This window comes from Tupaia chinensis, unplaced genomic scaffold, assembly GCF_000334495.1.
Source record: "Tupaia chinensis unplaced genomic scaffold, TupChi_1.0 Scaffold143796_1, whole genome shotgun sequence".
In the NCBI taxonomy this organism is placed as follows: Eukaryota; Metazoa; Chordata; class Mammalia; order Scandentia; family Tupaiidae; genus Tupaia; species Tupaia belangeri.
In genome coordinates this window covers 296027-312087 of record NW_006203646.1, presented here as the reverse complement: position 1 = coordinate 312087, position 16061 = coordinate 296027, and the positions used below count along the sequence as shown (strand labels likewise).

General features: G+C 35.8%; 1 protein-coding gene across 1 annotated transcript in view; it reads left to right on the top strand.

The window, feature by feature from the left end:
* Positions 1-8355: 8355 nt before the first annotated feature.
* The window catches only part of GABRA1 (gamma-aminobutyric acid type A receptor subunit alpha1), a 57298-nt gene continuing 49592 nt past the window's right edge, over positions 8356-16061 (top strand). Inside the window, exons 1-3 of the mRNA XM_006165053.2 lie at positions 8356-9037; positions 11374-11462; positions 14880-14992. Of these exons, the coding sequence (XP_006165115.1) occupies positions 11389-11462; positions 14880-14992 (187 nt within the window). The 5' untranslated portion in view covers positions 8356-9037; positions 11374-11388. The remainder of the gene's footprint in view (positions 9038-11373; positions 11463-14879; positions 14993-16061) is intronic.

Sequence of the window (16061 nt, the reverse complement as noted above, 5' to 3'; positions counted from 1 at the left end):
ATATATATATATATATATATATATTTACAAATTCTTTTTTATTTATTCCACAAAACACTATTACTGTAAACATCAAGAATTGGAGCTATTGAACAGATGGGGCATTAGTGTCTTAATTCTTGATCTTTGTTCTAGTAAATCCTTTGGTTTCTATCCTTTGCACAAATCCTATGGCCATTCAGAGCATGATGAATGATTTTTAAATTCTGCTTTAATGTTGGTTTCATTTTTTTTCTTTCATGATTTCAAACAATATATAAATTCAGCTATTCAATAGTGCAATGAGACAACATTAAATTCTTCAAATATTTTAAACTAGGAATGCTCTAATTATACCAGAATATTCTGCATAAACTAAATGTAATATTTTGGTATTGGCATTTTTTTCTTATTATTTCTGATAAGTAATCTATTCAAATTGATTACTTAACTCAGATCATATTTTCCTAAATAGTAGATATTTAATAAATGTTGCTGATTGGAAATCTATTCATTCTGTTTATGTTTACAAAGGGAATAAAAATAAATATGCACTTTTATTTTTAGAATATGATTTTTTTAAGTTTTTGCCTAAGGGCATGTGTGCTTGCCTGAGAGACAGAGAGAAAGTGAGAAATCACCCTCCACCCCCAGGGGAAATGGCCATGCCAAAATCCTTTCTCCTCCATTTTCCTCTTGGGATTTTTGGACATGCCCGCATACAAGCTTGGTGTGATTTTTGAGCCGCCAGGTCCAGGACTCGAACGTCAGTTTGCCCTGTGGGAGTTTATGGCCCTGTACATATGTATTGTTATGATTTAAAAGGAGTGTACACATAGACTATGTATACACACACACACTTTTATGTTTAACAAAGGAAACACACTTTCTGAATAAGTTAATTTGGCTATAAGAAAAGAAATATGTTTCTTCAAGCACGTCATATAAGATATAGCATTTTAAAACACCTAACCTGGGACCAGCAGTTAGTGTAATGGCTATGTTGCTGGACTCCCACGTAGTCGACCGTGGTTCGAGTCCCGGACCTGGTGGCTTAAACTCACGCTGGGCATGTGTACGTGTGTGCCCAAGATCCCGAGAGGAGAATGGAGGAGGAGGGATTGTGGCATGGCCATCCCCCCTGTGGGGTGATTTCTCGCTTTCCATCTCTCTGTCTCTCTCTGTTTGTCTGGCGAGCGCACGTGCCCTATAGCAAAAACCTCTTCAAAAAAATAAAAATAAAATAAAACAAAAAAACACCTAACCTAGCACCACAACAGCATTTTATTAAAGTATATTTATTTTCTTATCTACTTTTATTACAGTTTTCATGTTACTAATTGAATCGACAAAGTCAAAATTCCTTTATCAAAGTTTTGAAAATTAGTGCTATTTTAATTTGAAATTTTAAATAAAAAATTGCTTTTAGGCATTATCTTATGATCATTTTCCCTACCTCTGAATACTTCTATATTTACCAGCTTGGGTTGAAGGGTTTGACATCTGGAAAAAGAAAATATTTGAAAGGAAATGGGTGACTCTGCCTTACATATGAGTTGCCAACAAACTGAAAATGACTGATTGAGGAAAACAGAATAGGGCTCTACTTACACAATTATTAAATAGACACAAGCTTCCATATGTATATATCTTATTCCTGATAGGTGTTTGTTAGTTTCTTCTTAGATCTTATGCAAATTAATGGCACCATTTGCTTATCTTTGGGAATATACAAATGGTTGACTGTAGTGACTGCTTAGAGGTTGGAGCCTTTGCTGTGATTGGCTGTCTCCAATCCTCTTTAAATCTTCTTGGTTTGGGATGTATGTAAAATACTCTATGCCTAGACACAGTAATTAATGTGAATCGACAGCCCTCAGAATGGGAAAATATTTTTGTAAATTTTGCATCAGATAAGGGACTGATAACCAGAATACACAAGGAACTAAATAAGTTGTTTGGAAAGAAGATGATCAACCCTATTAAAAAATGGGAGAAGAAGTTGAAAAAAACACTCTCCAAAGATGACATATGAACAGCCAAAAGGCATATGAAAAAATGTTCAACATCCCTCATCATAAGGGAAATGCAAATAAAAACAATAATGAGGTACCACCTAACCCCAGTCAGAATGTCTAAGATTAAAAAAAAAAACAAAAAATGATAAGCGTTGGCGGGGGTGTGCTGAAAGGGGAACTTTTTTACACTGCTGGTGGGAATGTAAATTTTTCCAGCCACTGTGGAGAATAATTTGGAGATTCCTCAAAAATCTAAAATAGGTCTACCATATGATCCAGCAATCCCACTCCTCGGTATCTACCTAAAGGACAGAAGAATTCTTCATTGGAAAAGTGCTTGCACTTCGATGTTTATTGCAGCACTTTTCACGATTGCTAAGTCATGGAACCAACCCAAATGCCCCTGTATGGAGGAATGAATTGAAAAACTGTGGCACATATACTCTATGGAATACTACTCAGCCATAAAAACCAACAAAACCCTGGCTTTTGACAGAAAGTGGAAAAATATGGAAGATTTACTGCTGAGTGAGGCAAGCCAGGCTATGAAGGAGAGACATTGTATGTCCCCACTTAACATATACTGAATGTCTGCACTCTATGACCGAAACTGATTGACTAATGGTTGTACAAACACAAGAGATGGGTGTGAATGTCAGATGAGGTGTATGTGGAGGAGGGGGGCTAATGAAGGACATTTGGAGAAGGGATATGAAGGTAGAGCATTGACGGGATGGGGAAGTGTGGTGTTATCAGTTGAAGATAGTTTGATCAACGGGACTGGGGAGAAATGTTCACATATTGAAATGTTCACATTTTAAGCTAAACAATGCAATTGAATGTATATACAAAAAGAAATAATTTTAATAAAAAAATATAAAAAAATACTCGATGCCTAAGGTGGATTTGTTTAGAATCATTCTATTTCTCAGAACACCTTGGAAATGAAACTTGGGGCTGGGATTGAGGTTGCATTAAAGCTATCTGTCCCACTATCTGGTCTGATAACTTACAATTTTATATTTCAGTTATATCTTACTCGGGATGTGAAGACTATCAATAGTATTCCAAGTTATAGGAACATACTGGAAATAATGCACTAAAATGCTAGAAAAAGAATAAATCTATGATGAGAAAAAAAGAGAGAGAGCAGCAGGTGATAAGGAGTTTAAGGCCTCTAGATCCCACATGGTTGGCTGCGAGTTTTAAGTTTCAGACTCAAGGGCTTAAAAACCACACTGGGCGTGTGTGCATAAACGCCCTAAAATCCCAAGAAGAGAAGGGAGATGAGATTGAGGTAGAGTCATCCAACTCCCCTGGGGGAGGGTGGGTGAGAGGCGGGGGTGATTTCATTTTCCCTCTCTATATCTACCTCTCTTTCCTTAGTAACTTGTGTGCCCTATAGCAAACCAGAAACAAAAGAAGAAGAAGAAGAAGAAGAAGAAGAAGAAGAAGAAGAAGAAGAAGAAGAAGAAGAAGAAGAAGAAGAAGAAGAAAGAGAGAGAGAGAGAGAAGAGAGAGTGAAGAAAATGCCATTCATTAGGAACCCTTTAGGTACCATAGGAGAGGGTTTTGTGATTTCTATTGTAATGTTACCTCCATCTTCTGAGGTATCATTGCTGCATTCTAAAACTTCAGAATGTGGTCATTTACTCTGCCATGCAAATGGAGGTTCTACTTCTGCCAAAATCATGAGAAAATTACATAGCCTTGTGATCTCCTGAAGTGGTTCAGGCACTACGTCTCCCTAGAATGCCAAAAACCTTTTTTTTTGGAGAGTTTTTTTTTTTTTTTTTTTTTTTTTTTTTTTTTTCTCATAAGGGCGGCAGACAGACATTTTTTACCATAAGGTGCGTGTGCTCACCAGACAGACAGAGAGACAGAAAGTGAGAAATCACCCCCTGGGGGGATGGTCACGCCACAATCCCTTCTCCTCTGTTCTCCTCCCAGGATCTTGGGCACGCACGCACACGTGCCCGGCATGAATTTTAAGCCACCCAGTCCGGGACTCTAACCGCAGTTAACTACATGGGAGTCCAGTGACATAGCCATTATGCTAACTGCTGGTCCTGCCAAACACTTTTAACACAAATAAAAAGAAATTTTATTTTTGTTTTTACTATATTTACCATATTTCTCAGTAGGCTAAGATATCAAATTTATCTTCCAGTCTGGGAAAAATAGTTTGTCTGAATAACCCATATGACAAAGGTGTCTTGTTTAAGGTACAAAAACCTACTCTATTAATTAAATCATGTTTTGCCTTCAACTGAGCTATTAGTTCAACTACCATTTATAAAAGTTGGGCTATCCTTCTGGGTATACTAGATGATCTGTGTTATATATAGAAGAATTAAAAAAGTAGGACTATTTTAATGAATATAGTGAAATATTCCATATAAAAAATGTAGGGGAACTTGTATTCAGCTACAACCGATACACTTTTTGTTACAGATTGCTAACAGTGTGATAACACTATGATAACATTAGATAACATTAAAATATCATTTCAGTGTATATTTATAAGCCACACAAAACATTTTTTGAAATCACAAAATTCTAGGCTTTAGCTGAAGTTTGTTTGATATTTTATTATTTTTACTTATTTCTTCTGCTTCTTCCCCAAGTTATTTTGTAAATGATAAAAAGCAACACTGAATAAATGCGAGCACTCTTGCTATTTTTTCCCCCTCATTTGGTTAGCATTTAGTAGAAGAAAGTAAAAACATTTTTCTGTTGAATAGAATCAGTAACACTTCTTCAATTAGGTCAGGGCTTCCTGCCATTTAAAATTGACAGAAAAAGCAAAATGTACCAGATTGCAAAAGTGGAGACAGAGCTATTAGTCCTCTCCAGGATCCCTGATCCTAGGTTTGACCTCGAATCCTTTTGGCCAAGAACTAGTGACTGTGAAGAGGGTCTTTGCCACAAGACTCATGAACCAGAAGGAAAAGAGCAGGAACCTCTGAAATATGAAAGGTAATTTAAAAAAATAAAATAAAAAGAATTGTTATGAATAAGTAATAAATATATTCATAGATCTTATGTGACTGATGTAAATATGGTCAGACATGGCTATAAAATGGATGAAAAGATTTTAATGTGAGCTCATAACCTCATAGAAGGAAATAAAGTAACATATAAGTGTGGTTTAAAAAAATAAGCTTCGATGTCAGAAGATTGAGATTTGTGTCCAAATATTGATACTCCCTAGCTGTGTCATTTGGGGCAAGTCTTTGATCTTTTTAATCTATGATTTATTGAACAGTTTGTGAAAAAGGATATTAATACTATCTTTCAAATAGATTTGTTTTGAGAATTAAACTGAACAATTTATACAAACTGGTTCGCACCTTACTTGGAGCTAAGTAAACCTTTTAAGAGCATTAATCATCATGGTTTTTATTATTTCAATAACTTAATCAGGTGTACACACACACATGGAAGTGACTTATTTTGCATAAAAGAAAAACAAGAATATTAAGAATTATCTAAAAGATTCAATATTAGAAGACAATATAAATTATGTCCTTGTCATTCATTACTCATAGCTATTTTACTTATTTTATCTTATTGATCATTTTGCCAGAGGGGGCATATGCTGACTGGAAAGAGAAAGAGAGAGAAAGAGAAAGAAAATACTTCCCATTGGGCAAGGCCATGCCACAATCCCTTCTCCTTCATTCTCCTTTTGGGATTTTGGGCATGTACTCACATGTGCCTAGCATGTTCTTCAAGCCACTGGATCTGGAATTTGGACTGTGCAGTCAGCCATTTGGGACCCAGGCACCTTAAACATCACACTGACTGGTTGAATATTTTGAATTTTATTCTCTGGTAACATATACATATGATATCTCAGATGGAAAATAATAAATTCACTCATAATTTAGAGCAGCAATTACTGTTTTCAGTTTTGAAATGGTCAAATATAAATATTTACAACACCTATAATTTATTTATTAAACAGAGATGTCTCAAAGCAAATTTTTTTGAATAATTATTTTTTATTTGTTTGTTTATTTAAAATTGACCAAAGAGGGACAGAGTGAGAAAGAGAAAGGGAAAGTGAGAAAGCAAGTCACCAGGTTCGGAACTCTAATCGCGTTTGGACATGTGGGAGTCCAGCGTCCCTAACCACTATGCAACCTGCCGGTATATATAAAATATACATAATTTATGTGTATTCCAAGATGAGATCTACAGAAATAATCTAGTGAAATATACCTTGGATTTTAAAGAGAGAACCATATTATAGGTATATTCATTTCCTCATAAATAAAGTAATTCCCAAATTATTTATAAATGTTTATTTGTTTTTAAATGTATAAAAAAGCTGTGAAATTGTATGCATACTGTTGCAGAGTACCGTAACATTTCTAGTGTGAAGCAGCAGGACCTGACCTGACTGGCATTGTTTTCAGAGACCATTCAAATTATAAAGTTTCAGTGACTGTGTTTGCAAAAGCATAGCAGTAGAATGATTTGGTTGTGTGTTATTAGATATAAGATATAATGTTATCCTCAATTTAGAGAGTAAGTTAAAATAAATTTTAATAATCTAGCCAGGAGAAGAAAAGGTTAAAAGCTCACATTTTTTTATGACTATTGATTTTTGTTAAACAAAACAAGACTGTAGAATTCTATTATATATTTATGGGTAAAAAAATAATGTTTTCTGGGACCAGCAGATGGCAGAAAAATTACCTCTCTGGACTCCCATGTAGTCAACTGCAGTTCAAGTCCCAGACCCAGCCACTTAAATCACACTGGACATATGTGTGCCCAAAATCCTGAGAGGAGAATGAAAGAGATGGGATTGCTACATGGTAACACCCCCTGGGGAGTGCTTTCTTGCTTTCTGTCTCTCTGTCTTTTTTTGTCTCTCTGGTGAGTGCATGCACCCTATAGCAAAAATCTCTCTCTAAGAAAAAAAATAATAATAATGTTCTCTAATTGCTAACTCAGGGCTTCAAAACCTAATTAAAGTCAATTGTATCCTCAAAATTGCTTAGTAAATAAGTATATTAATTAATAGATAATGAGTAAATGAGAATTGAATAATGTGACATAGGGAAGCTGTGATATTTCTTCAATGAATATTTGTAAGCATACATTGACATTTATTGTATCTGGACAGATTAGGCAACTAACTACCACCCAAAATAATTATATCTTAAGATGTTAAACAAATTATCCCTTCCAAAAATTTATCTCTAAAATCATTTCCCAGTAATATTTCACATAAACTCAGAAGGTAACCAAATCCCATTCATACCTTTGTCTTCAGTTTCATATTCTTATTTCAAGCACCTTATTTGAGTTTTCATCATGTAAGCTGCTTACGCTACAACACAAGGTCAGGGATCACTTGTAGAATCAAAACCCCCAAAATGGTATGGACTGAGTATTTCGTTTTCATTTTTTTTCCCACTGAGTCAACCCCCACCTCTATCCTCTGCTCAAACCCCACTTGGGAAAACGGCCAGTGAGCTTACCAGAGCTCAGACATGATGCAGCAGAAACATTACATGGGGCGTCTCATCTTTTCAGCACCTCCTGCGGAGGCTGGGCGGAGGTGCTGAAGGGACAGCTCCCAAGAGTTCGAGGGCTTTTCAGTTCACGCTCCCAGGAAGACAGTACCATCCCCTCCCTGTTACAGCCATTCACAAAATCCGACGGAGAAACCACAGTCATCCCTGGTTCTTGGAATTTTAGTTAGACTGATGTAGAAACACACCCTCTTCTTTAAGTGTGTAATTATTCGTGGGTGGAGAGCTACCGGGGAAGCTAATAGAAGAGGGCACAGAAAAAAAAAAAAAAAAAAAAAAAAAAAAGTAAAAGTGCGTTTTGTTCTGACTTCTAAAAATCCCTCCTCTCCCGTCCCATTTTCCCTAATCCTAGAATGATGGAGTTCCAGGCAGAGGAATAATTCCGGAAATGGAGATACGTCTCATATCTAGAAATGATGAGGGCGATTTACTTAAAGTTAAATATTCCTCGTCCAGGACCCCGGCACATTTCAGAGGTAAAGGCACCGATGTTTTCTGGATGACAGCATACCCAGACTAACAGTTGCCTTCAAAGCCTAAAACCTGGGTAGGGAGCGTGTTCTTGCTGTCCTCTAAGCTACAGAGGAAGGTGGGGTGGTGAGTGCTCACAACCCAAGAAAGTGTGAAAGACTCTCTAATCCCAGTGGCCAATTCCCTGCCGGCCAGAACTCTTCTCTACCACTCCTCTCTGTTCGTGATTCTGCAAGACCCAAGGATTTAGACATATATGTGGGAGTGTGTGCGCGCGAGAGAGGCAGGAGGAGCGCGCGCTCTCCACATGTGTGATCGCGCACCTCCCTGTTTGCTAGCTTGCGTTCATTCATATGGGTGCAGTGGTTAAATAGCTGATCAAAGGTCGAATAGTTACAATGATCAGAGGCTGTTTTTAATGGGAGCACCTTAAAATAGAGTGTTCGTACATTGCAAGTGTGAAAAGATTCTAAGTGTAGTCCTTGCATCTCCAATCCTTTTTACCCTTCCCTCCCCCTTTCCCACTCCCCCCCAAAAAGGGAAGCTTGCAGCAGATTGTAGAAGGATTTGAGTCTGCAGCTAGAGAGAAGGGGATTAGGGCCAGAGCGGTGCAAGTTAAATTGTGCTGCATATAAAAAATGGGCGGATTGGTCTTCAGCTCCAGAAGCTGGTACCACCTTCCTTTCTAAAATAAAATCTCTCTGGCATGAAGTCACCGCCTATTTCACATCCGGTTTGCCCTGGGACGTATTACTACTGTCTTGGTAAAGAGAAATCTTTTGTTGTATAGCTGCAGATTGGATATTGGGAAGCAAATTTGGGTGTGAAATCTTCAGCAAAGGAGCACGCAGAGTCCATGATGGCTCAGACCGAGTGAGTGAGAGGCAGAGCGAGGACGCCCCTCAGCTCCAGGCGCGCCCGGACTCGCAGACTCGCGCCGGCTCCAGTCTCTCCACGATTTTCTCTCGCAGACTTTTACCCGGTCTTGAGCGATCCTGTGCCCAGAGGGGGCCCGAGGTAAGCGCGGCTTCGGACCGCGACACACAGAGCTTTGAACGTGGCTTTTCCTAGCTGGAGAGGCAGAAATGCGATAGTGGGGGGGAAAGGAGAGAGGGAGAGAAAGAGGGATGAGGACCAGAGCCTGATCCCATAGCAGGTAGAAACAACGAATGTTTTTCTTTGGTTAGAGAAAACCGCAGCGATGTTGGAGCGTTCTGTTTCCCCTCTTTCTTCTTTTCTTTCCTCATGTCTTAGGTGGATCTGAATTTATTCCGCGGAGTGAGTGGTGACATGTTGTTTTGGTGCTTTTTTCTATTTTTGCAAGGGGGAGCTGGGTGAGTTGGGGAGGGGCGCCGGGGGCCATCGCCTAAAGTTAAGACGCTGGGACAGAAAACCTGTCTCACTGTTCCATTCTAGGGAAGGTACTCTCTCACCCTGCCTGCAAAATTGCCTCTTTTCGCCTTTCCAGTGGACGCTGCCGAAATGCCCTTTGGTAGAGGGGTCTCTCCCATTCAAAACCTGAGGAACTCAACTTATTCTGTGCAATAGGTGGCATGGGATGGATAATGGGGTTCGGAGTGTGTGTCTGGGGGCGGGGGGAGGTGGAAGGTGCAAAGGGGAAAGGCAGCAGCTTAGTGCTTCCTTTAAACTATTATGTTTGTATTTGCAAAAAACTTTCTCACTCAGCAACCAAAGTGACATGATAGGTTTATTTTTCTCTTTTTGTAATGTCAGAGGAGGGCAACAAGCTATGGTGCTTTGCCTTGGGGTTTTGTTTTTGTTTACCCCTTCAGGTATTTCCCCTTTTTAGAAAGATCAATGAAAATTAGTAGGGATAAGAGAAGTTGTTTCTTTTCTTCATCACAAATGTCAAAGACTAACAAAAGGGCAAATAATTGTGCAAAAATTAGATGCAATATTTTAACATCATGATATTTATTCAAGATTTGTCATATTCAGCTCCTCTGTGTCAAAAGCACTCACTAAATTAAGTAAAAGCTGTGATGAGGCTCACTGTTCTTATCTCTAGACCATTTCACTCTAAACACATTAATTATGTTTCATTGCTTACATGCCTGTTTCTAATGGTTTTACTGATTTAAATGATCCCAGAGAGTATGGAAAGCATTTTGTAGAGGTATTTAAAGGCATATCACATTAAATTACTGAGTGCTTAATGAAAAATATGCTTTTAAAGACTTGCAATCTATTAATCACTGACCATACTAAGAAATATAGGTTCAGGAAAGTGCTAATAAATACCTATACATTTCTTCTATTATGACTGAAATAAACTACAACACTTTAAAGTAAAATGTTACCGTGTATGATCCTAAAGCACGTAGTACACTGAATTTTTAAAACTGACTCCACAAATAGATTACATATCTTAAATTTTCTAAGCTTCCAATACTCCTCCATTCCTTCAGCATCCCACTACCAAGTCTAAATTCAACAATCAGATGGTGATTGATTGCACTTTACCTAAGAGGGAAAAGAGACCTCCTTATTCATGCAAAGCAAAGCACTCCAGCTTCCATCTGTTTGAGATGGAACATTTTCTAGCAGCAACCTGGCAGAATTCAAGAGGGCTTAAAAGATATGGATGGGCATGTTTGCGTGCATCTGTGTGTGTGTGTGTGTCTGTGTGTGTGTGTGTATGGTTCGTATGTGTGTGAGAGAGATCAGCACATGGCTTGACTATAAAGTGTGTCCTTAAGCCTCACAGAAGCATTAGTGAGCATATTTAACCAGGCAATCACAGGCACAGAATACAAGCACGACTTCGGCATTCAACAGTGTGTTTCCTGTGCTTTTTTTAAGAGATAAATGCAGTTGCTCTAACATCAAGGTACATCCAAAATCAAAGATGAATTCAGTCAACAGAACAAGTTAGCCTACCCCAGCCCACTCCCAAACATGTTCTCTCTATGACAGACACCAGCTTAACATTTTCAATGCACTGTTCAGTCTTGGGAACTCAAATCAGAAAGGTCAAAAATTCCAGATAATAAACAATGAGGAGAGAATAAATCAAACTATATTGGAAATATAAACCTAGAGAAAAACAACTCACAGTTTTTGTGTTGAGCAATAGTGTCACCTGAAAGTATTTCAACTTGTATTCTTTTACAGGAGAAATTAAGACACTGATATATTTCTGAATGGAGAAATGGAAGGGAAAGTGAAGAATGGATGGTCCAGGTTCCCATTGCTTCCAATGAGGTGTCATATCCCAGTGAGGTCATTTCCTGACTTCAAAGCATTCATCTGAACTGCCTCAGTCAGCCCTAGTGGTTATAACCTGATGTTTCTTGCAAGAGACATTGATCTCTACTCATTCTACTTTTCAGCTGCTCAAGCCCGCGATGAAGAAAAGTCTTGGTCTCTCTGACTATCTTTGGGCCTGGACCCTCCTTCTGAGCACATTGACTGGAAGAAGGTGGGGACACTTTATTTTAAATCTGCATGAGAATTTTTGTAACTTTTTATTTATTCCATCAGGAGGAAGAAAATTGTCCTTGGATGAATTCATGACTAAGGGAATTCAAAAAACTTAACTGCAATAAAATTCCAGCTAAGAATAAAGAAGAGCAATATGAAAAACAAAATTAACTTATTTGCATGTTAGTTAGAATACACTTAACAAGCTCTTGTTTAAAAATGTGTTAATTCAATATTTAGGGTCTTAAATTAGACTTTTCACGGTTTAGTTGTAACTGAACAGAACATGCGATTTTCTAATTCGTAGAAAAAGTTACCCCAATTAATGTCTTCATACTATCTCAGTCGATTTTCCAACAAGAATATTTCTAGACAGTTGTAAAGATTACAGGGTAACTCTTGAATGTATAGAAGTACAAGTTTTAAAATAATATTCATAATTTGAAAGTCATAAGTCTCTATAAAAGCATGTACATGTTACATTTTGAAACCGTTATTTATGTAACCAATAGAAACAGGATGTACCAGACAAGAATTTAAGAGTATTAGATAAAATTAAACTTCTCTAATTAAGCATAACTACTCTATACAAGTCATGACAAAATGTATTGATGAGCTTAATCATATACAGAATATTTTCTAACAGTCCAATACAAAATATTAACAATATTATAGTAATAACTATATAAATTACCAAATATTTGAATTCTTCTTTATCTGCCTTTGTATTTCTTGTGTTGCCTATCCTTGTGGCCTGTGAGAGTCTTAGGTATATTATTAAACATGAGATTCTACCAAATGTAATGGAAAGTGAACCATTATGAGTTAAAGTAGAGAGATGAAATAGTCTAAGAAGATGAATTTAGGAGAATTTTTTTTTTTTCAATTGTGAAGGTGTCTTGTTTTGTTTTGCTATTTGGAATGGTAAACACTGACCGCTAGGTAAACAGGACATGCAATATTGTCAGATCCTCTTAATCTAAGGAGTTAAATGGTCTTCACTCTTTTGAAAAATTATATGAAGTGTTACTATTGTAATGACCTGTAGATGGAGATAGTGCACAGTGTTTTATTACACAGTGGTTCATGTGGAATCAAAATCAGGTACTGTCACTGACATTTCTCTTCAAAATATGTCTTCAGTTTAGCAAACATTACATTGGCGTAAGTGTTTAATACTGGACAAATAATCTTGATCTTTTTCCCAAGGTTGGTCTCTGGCAATTACAATTTGACGTAGTAAATTAGAAAGAAAGATGAAGAAGAGCCTGATTAGAAAAATCACATAAAAGAAAGATTTCCATTCCAACTGGAAAGCAGAACTTGTCTTAGGGAAGCGGAAGAGGGTTGGGGGTCTCTTGTGGCATTTGTATTCCAATGTGAACACCTGCTGAAAGTAACATTTATGAGATTAAAGCAGAGAGAAAAGAGTTTTCTGAATTTTGTGTAAGCTGTAAAAACAGAAAATACAGGTAAAAGTAATAGACACTCCATATTCTAGGGGTTGTATTAATAATGTAAGGTGTACTTCGTAATGTCTCCTCATCTCAGCTTTTCTCCCCTTCCTATTTTAATGCTTATTTCTTAGAGTTCTCCATCATGCCCTTCTCACAACTTAAGGTGTGCTAGCATTTCTTTTCCATCTTTATCAAGATGACCTTCCAATATCCTTGAAAAATACATGCAGGGCAGCTGGTTTTATGACAATGAGTTTTGTTTTGTTTTGTTTTGTTTTATAAATAATTACATTCAGAAAACTGTTTTTTTTTGCCTTGCTGCTATCATCTGCCAATGAGATACTGGAAGACATAAAGCTTATTGAACATTTGATTTATAAAAATAACAAAATGTTTAATGTTTCCAAGGAAAGTAAGCAAATCCTCATTCTACATGATATTCATGTTCAATTTAGGAGATGGAAAAATTATTTTATACAGACACACCTCATATATTTAATATTGTGAATAGAATTTTAGTTATAATAACTTTTTAAAATTAAAGTTTTATCAGAAAAATGGCCATTCCATTCTGCCAATACAAAATCAATTAATTGTAAAACCATATTTGTCTTCAAAGTCATAGTTTGATTATATTTCTTGCTCCCATCAAATAAGTGTATTATGTTTTCAATCTTACTATTTTTCTTATATTTATCAGTAATATATACACAATAGAATGAAGCCAAAGCATATGAAATAGAAAAGATGAAAGTGATAGACTCATGGCAGTATTTTAGTTTACACCCTATTTCTATAGTCATTTTTTTTTTTTATTTTTACACTCAAGGTCAAAGCTATCATGAAATAGATCAGTGAGTGTAATCCTTCCTAAGATGGAAAAACCCTTCTCAAAGGATTTTGGAGGTGTCACGCTAATCATTACATAAAATATGATGCAAGGGGCATAAATAGCAATGAGATTGATGAAAGAAATGCAGTTTTTGAGCTGTGGTTACTATGTGGTTGAAATTAAAAGGCTGTTAATGAATGCTAAGGGACACAAGGTATGTTCTCAATTAGTAAGACTTAAATATAAAATGTTATTGCAATACAGAAGAATGGAACAAAGTCTTAAACTATAAGTTCAAGAAAGCTAGTTTCCAAGATAAGGAAAAGCTTTGCTCACAAATAGCCGTATCTTCCTAAACAAAATACTAAAATCATGGTGCAGTAAAGTAAATGATAAATTAAAAATATTAAACTGGATCTTTCTCGAGATTTCTTTTACATCTAAGAATAAAAGGAAAAATAATTAGTTAAAATTCTGAATTGGCAAATTTTAAAAATTAGTTCACGAATTTTAATGGAATAGAAACTTGCACACTGAGGTAAAAATATAGAATACAGTTATTTCAAGAAACAACTTAATCTTTTTTTTTCATCTAAATCTCTTAAAAGGACATCAAAAACAGCAAAAAAAAACACAAAAAAACAAGAACTAAGCAGATCTATCTGAAGTGAATGAATCAAGGATGTAGGTAGATTAGACCTTGGGCATTTGCTAAATGTTAAGTTATTAAAAATAAAAACAATATAATACATCTTTTAATTTGAGAAAAATTTCCCCCAATATTTTTTAGCACATATTAACATTTTTTTCTTAGAGAAGATAGGTATTGCAACATAACACACATGTTGAGAGCTCAAAAAAGTAAAGAGACTAAACTCATTTCCTGTAATTTTCCTTTCATATTTAGAGATACTAGAACAAAGAGCTTATCATCAATGAGGACAAACACGAGAAAATGGCAATACTTAAAACTTTTTCTTTCTTTAAAAAAAATTTGTTTTAACTTTACCAGAGGGAATTTTCAAATTAGGATTCAAAAGAGAGGGAGGTAGGAAAATGTGGAAAAGAGTTTAAGATATTTTAATAAGAATGTATAATTTAGCCATTGCTCCTCTGTTCTTTGCAGTTCTGGACAGCCCTCATTACAAGATGAACTTAAAGATAATACCACGGTATTCACCAGGATTTTGGACAGACTCCTAGATGGTTATGATAATCGTCTCAGACCAGGATTGGGAGGTGGGTTGTGTTATTGTATTTTCGTTTTAGAGAATATCATGAAACCTTTGCTATTACAACCTTGTTTGCCTCCTAAATGCAAGGTAGTAAGGATGTTATCATGTTGTTTAAAAATAATCCTATTTTTCATAGATCACTCAATATTAATTCAGTTTACTATGCTAGTTTTGTGCACATACCCATAAGTAGCTAGTAAAAGATGACACAACTTATCAAAATGACACAAAAGAATTGCCACATTTACTTGACAAGGACAATGCTTTCTGTGTAGTAATTTGAGTACACAGAGAAAATAATGAGGATAATGGTCTCCCTTTCAGTCCAAAGACTGCATCTACTTCATCTGGTACTGTTATGTCTCTATTGAATTAAAACAGAATATCTCTGATTCTATTGGTTTAAATGTTTATTTTGGAATATTATGTATTGATGCACTATTTTGGGTTAGACTCTACTACCTTTAGAATAAAAGGTAAATGAAATAGATTGTAGTGTTTTTTTCTTCAACATGCATTTGAACTTATACCATCATTTTCCGTAGTAAAATTTATTTTTGTTGATAATTCAATTAGTTGGTTGTACTAATGAATTTCTGCTCAAGAAGATAAGACTAACATAATATGTATAATAATAGAAGTAAATGGAAATTGTATACTTATTTGAATAACCCTTGATTAAGATAATGAGGCTATCTTATTTGGTTAAATAAAAACTAATAAATCAAAACAAAATATTGATTTCAGAGTAAAACAAGTAAAGCAAGAAAATAAATTATCATTCAAAGTCACACAGGAAGCCAAGGTTAGAATCTATGATACCTAGCTATAGCTGATTCTGCATCTTTTCCAAAGCATTTGTAGAAACAATTTAATTGCAACACTTAAACAGTAATTGAATGGTAATATTGAGAAAAATCACCTTTTATTCATCTAGACAACATAGGTAAACAAAGAATAAGAAGCTTAAGAATTCAAACATCCATTTTATAACTAGCTGGTAGTATAGATTTAGTCACAATTAAAAAATAGTTTGCAAAAATAAAATAAAAAATATATTTTGCATAGTGTCA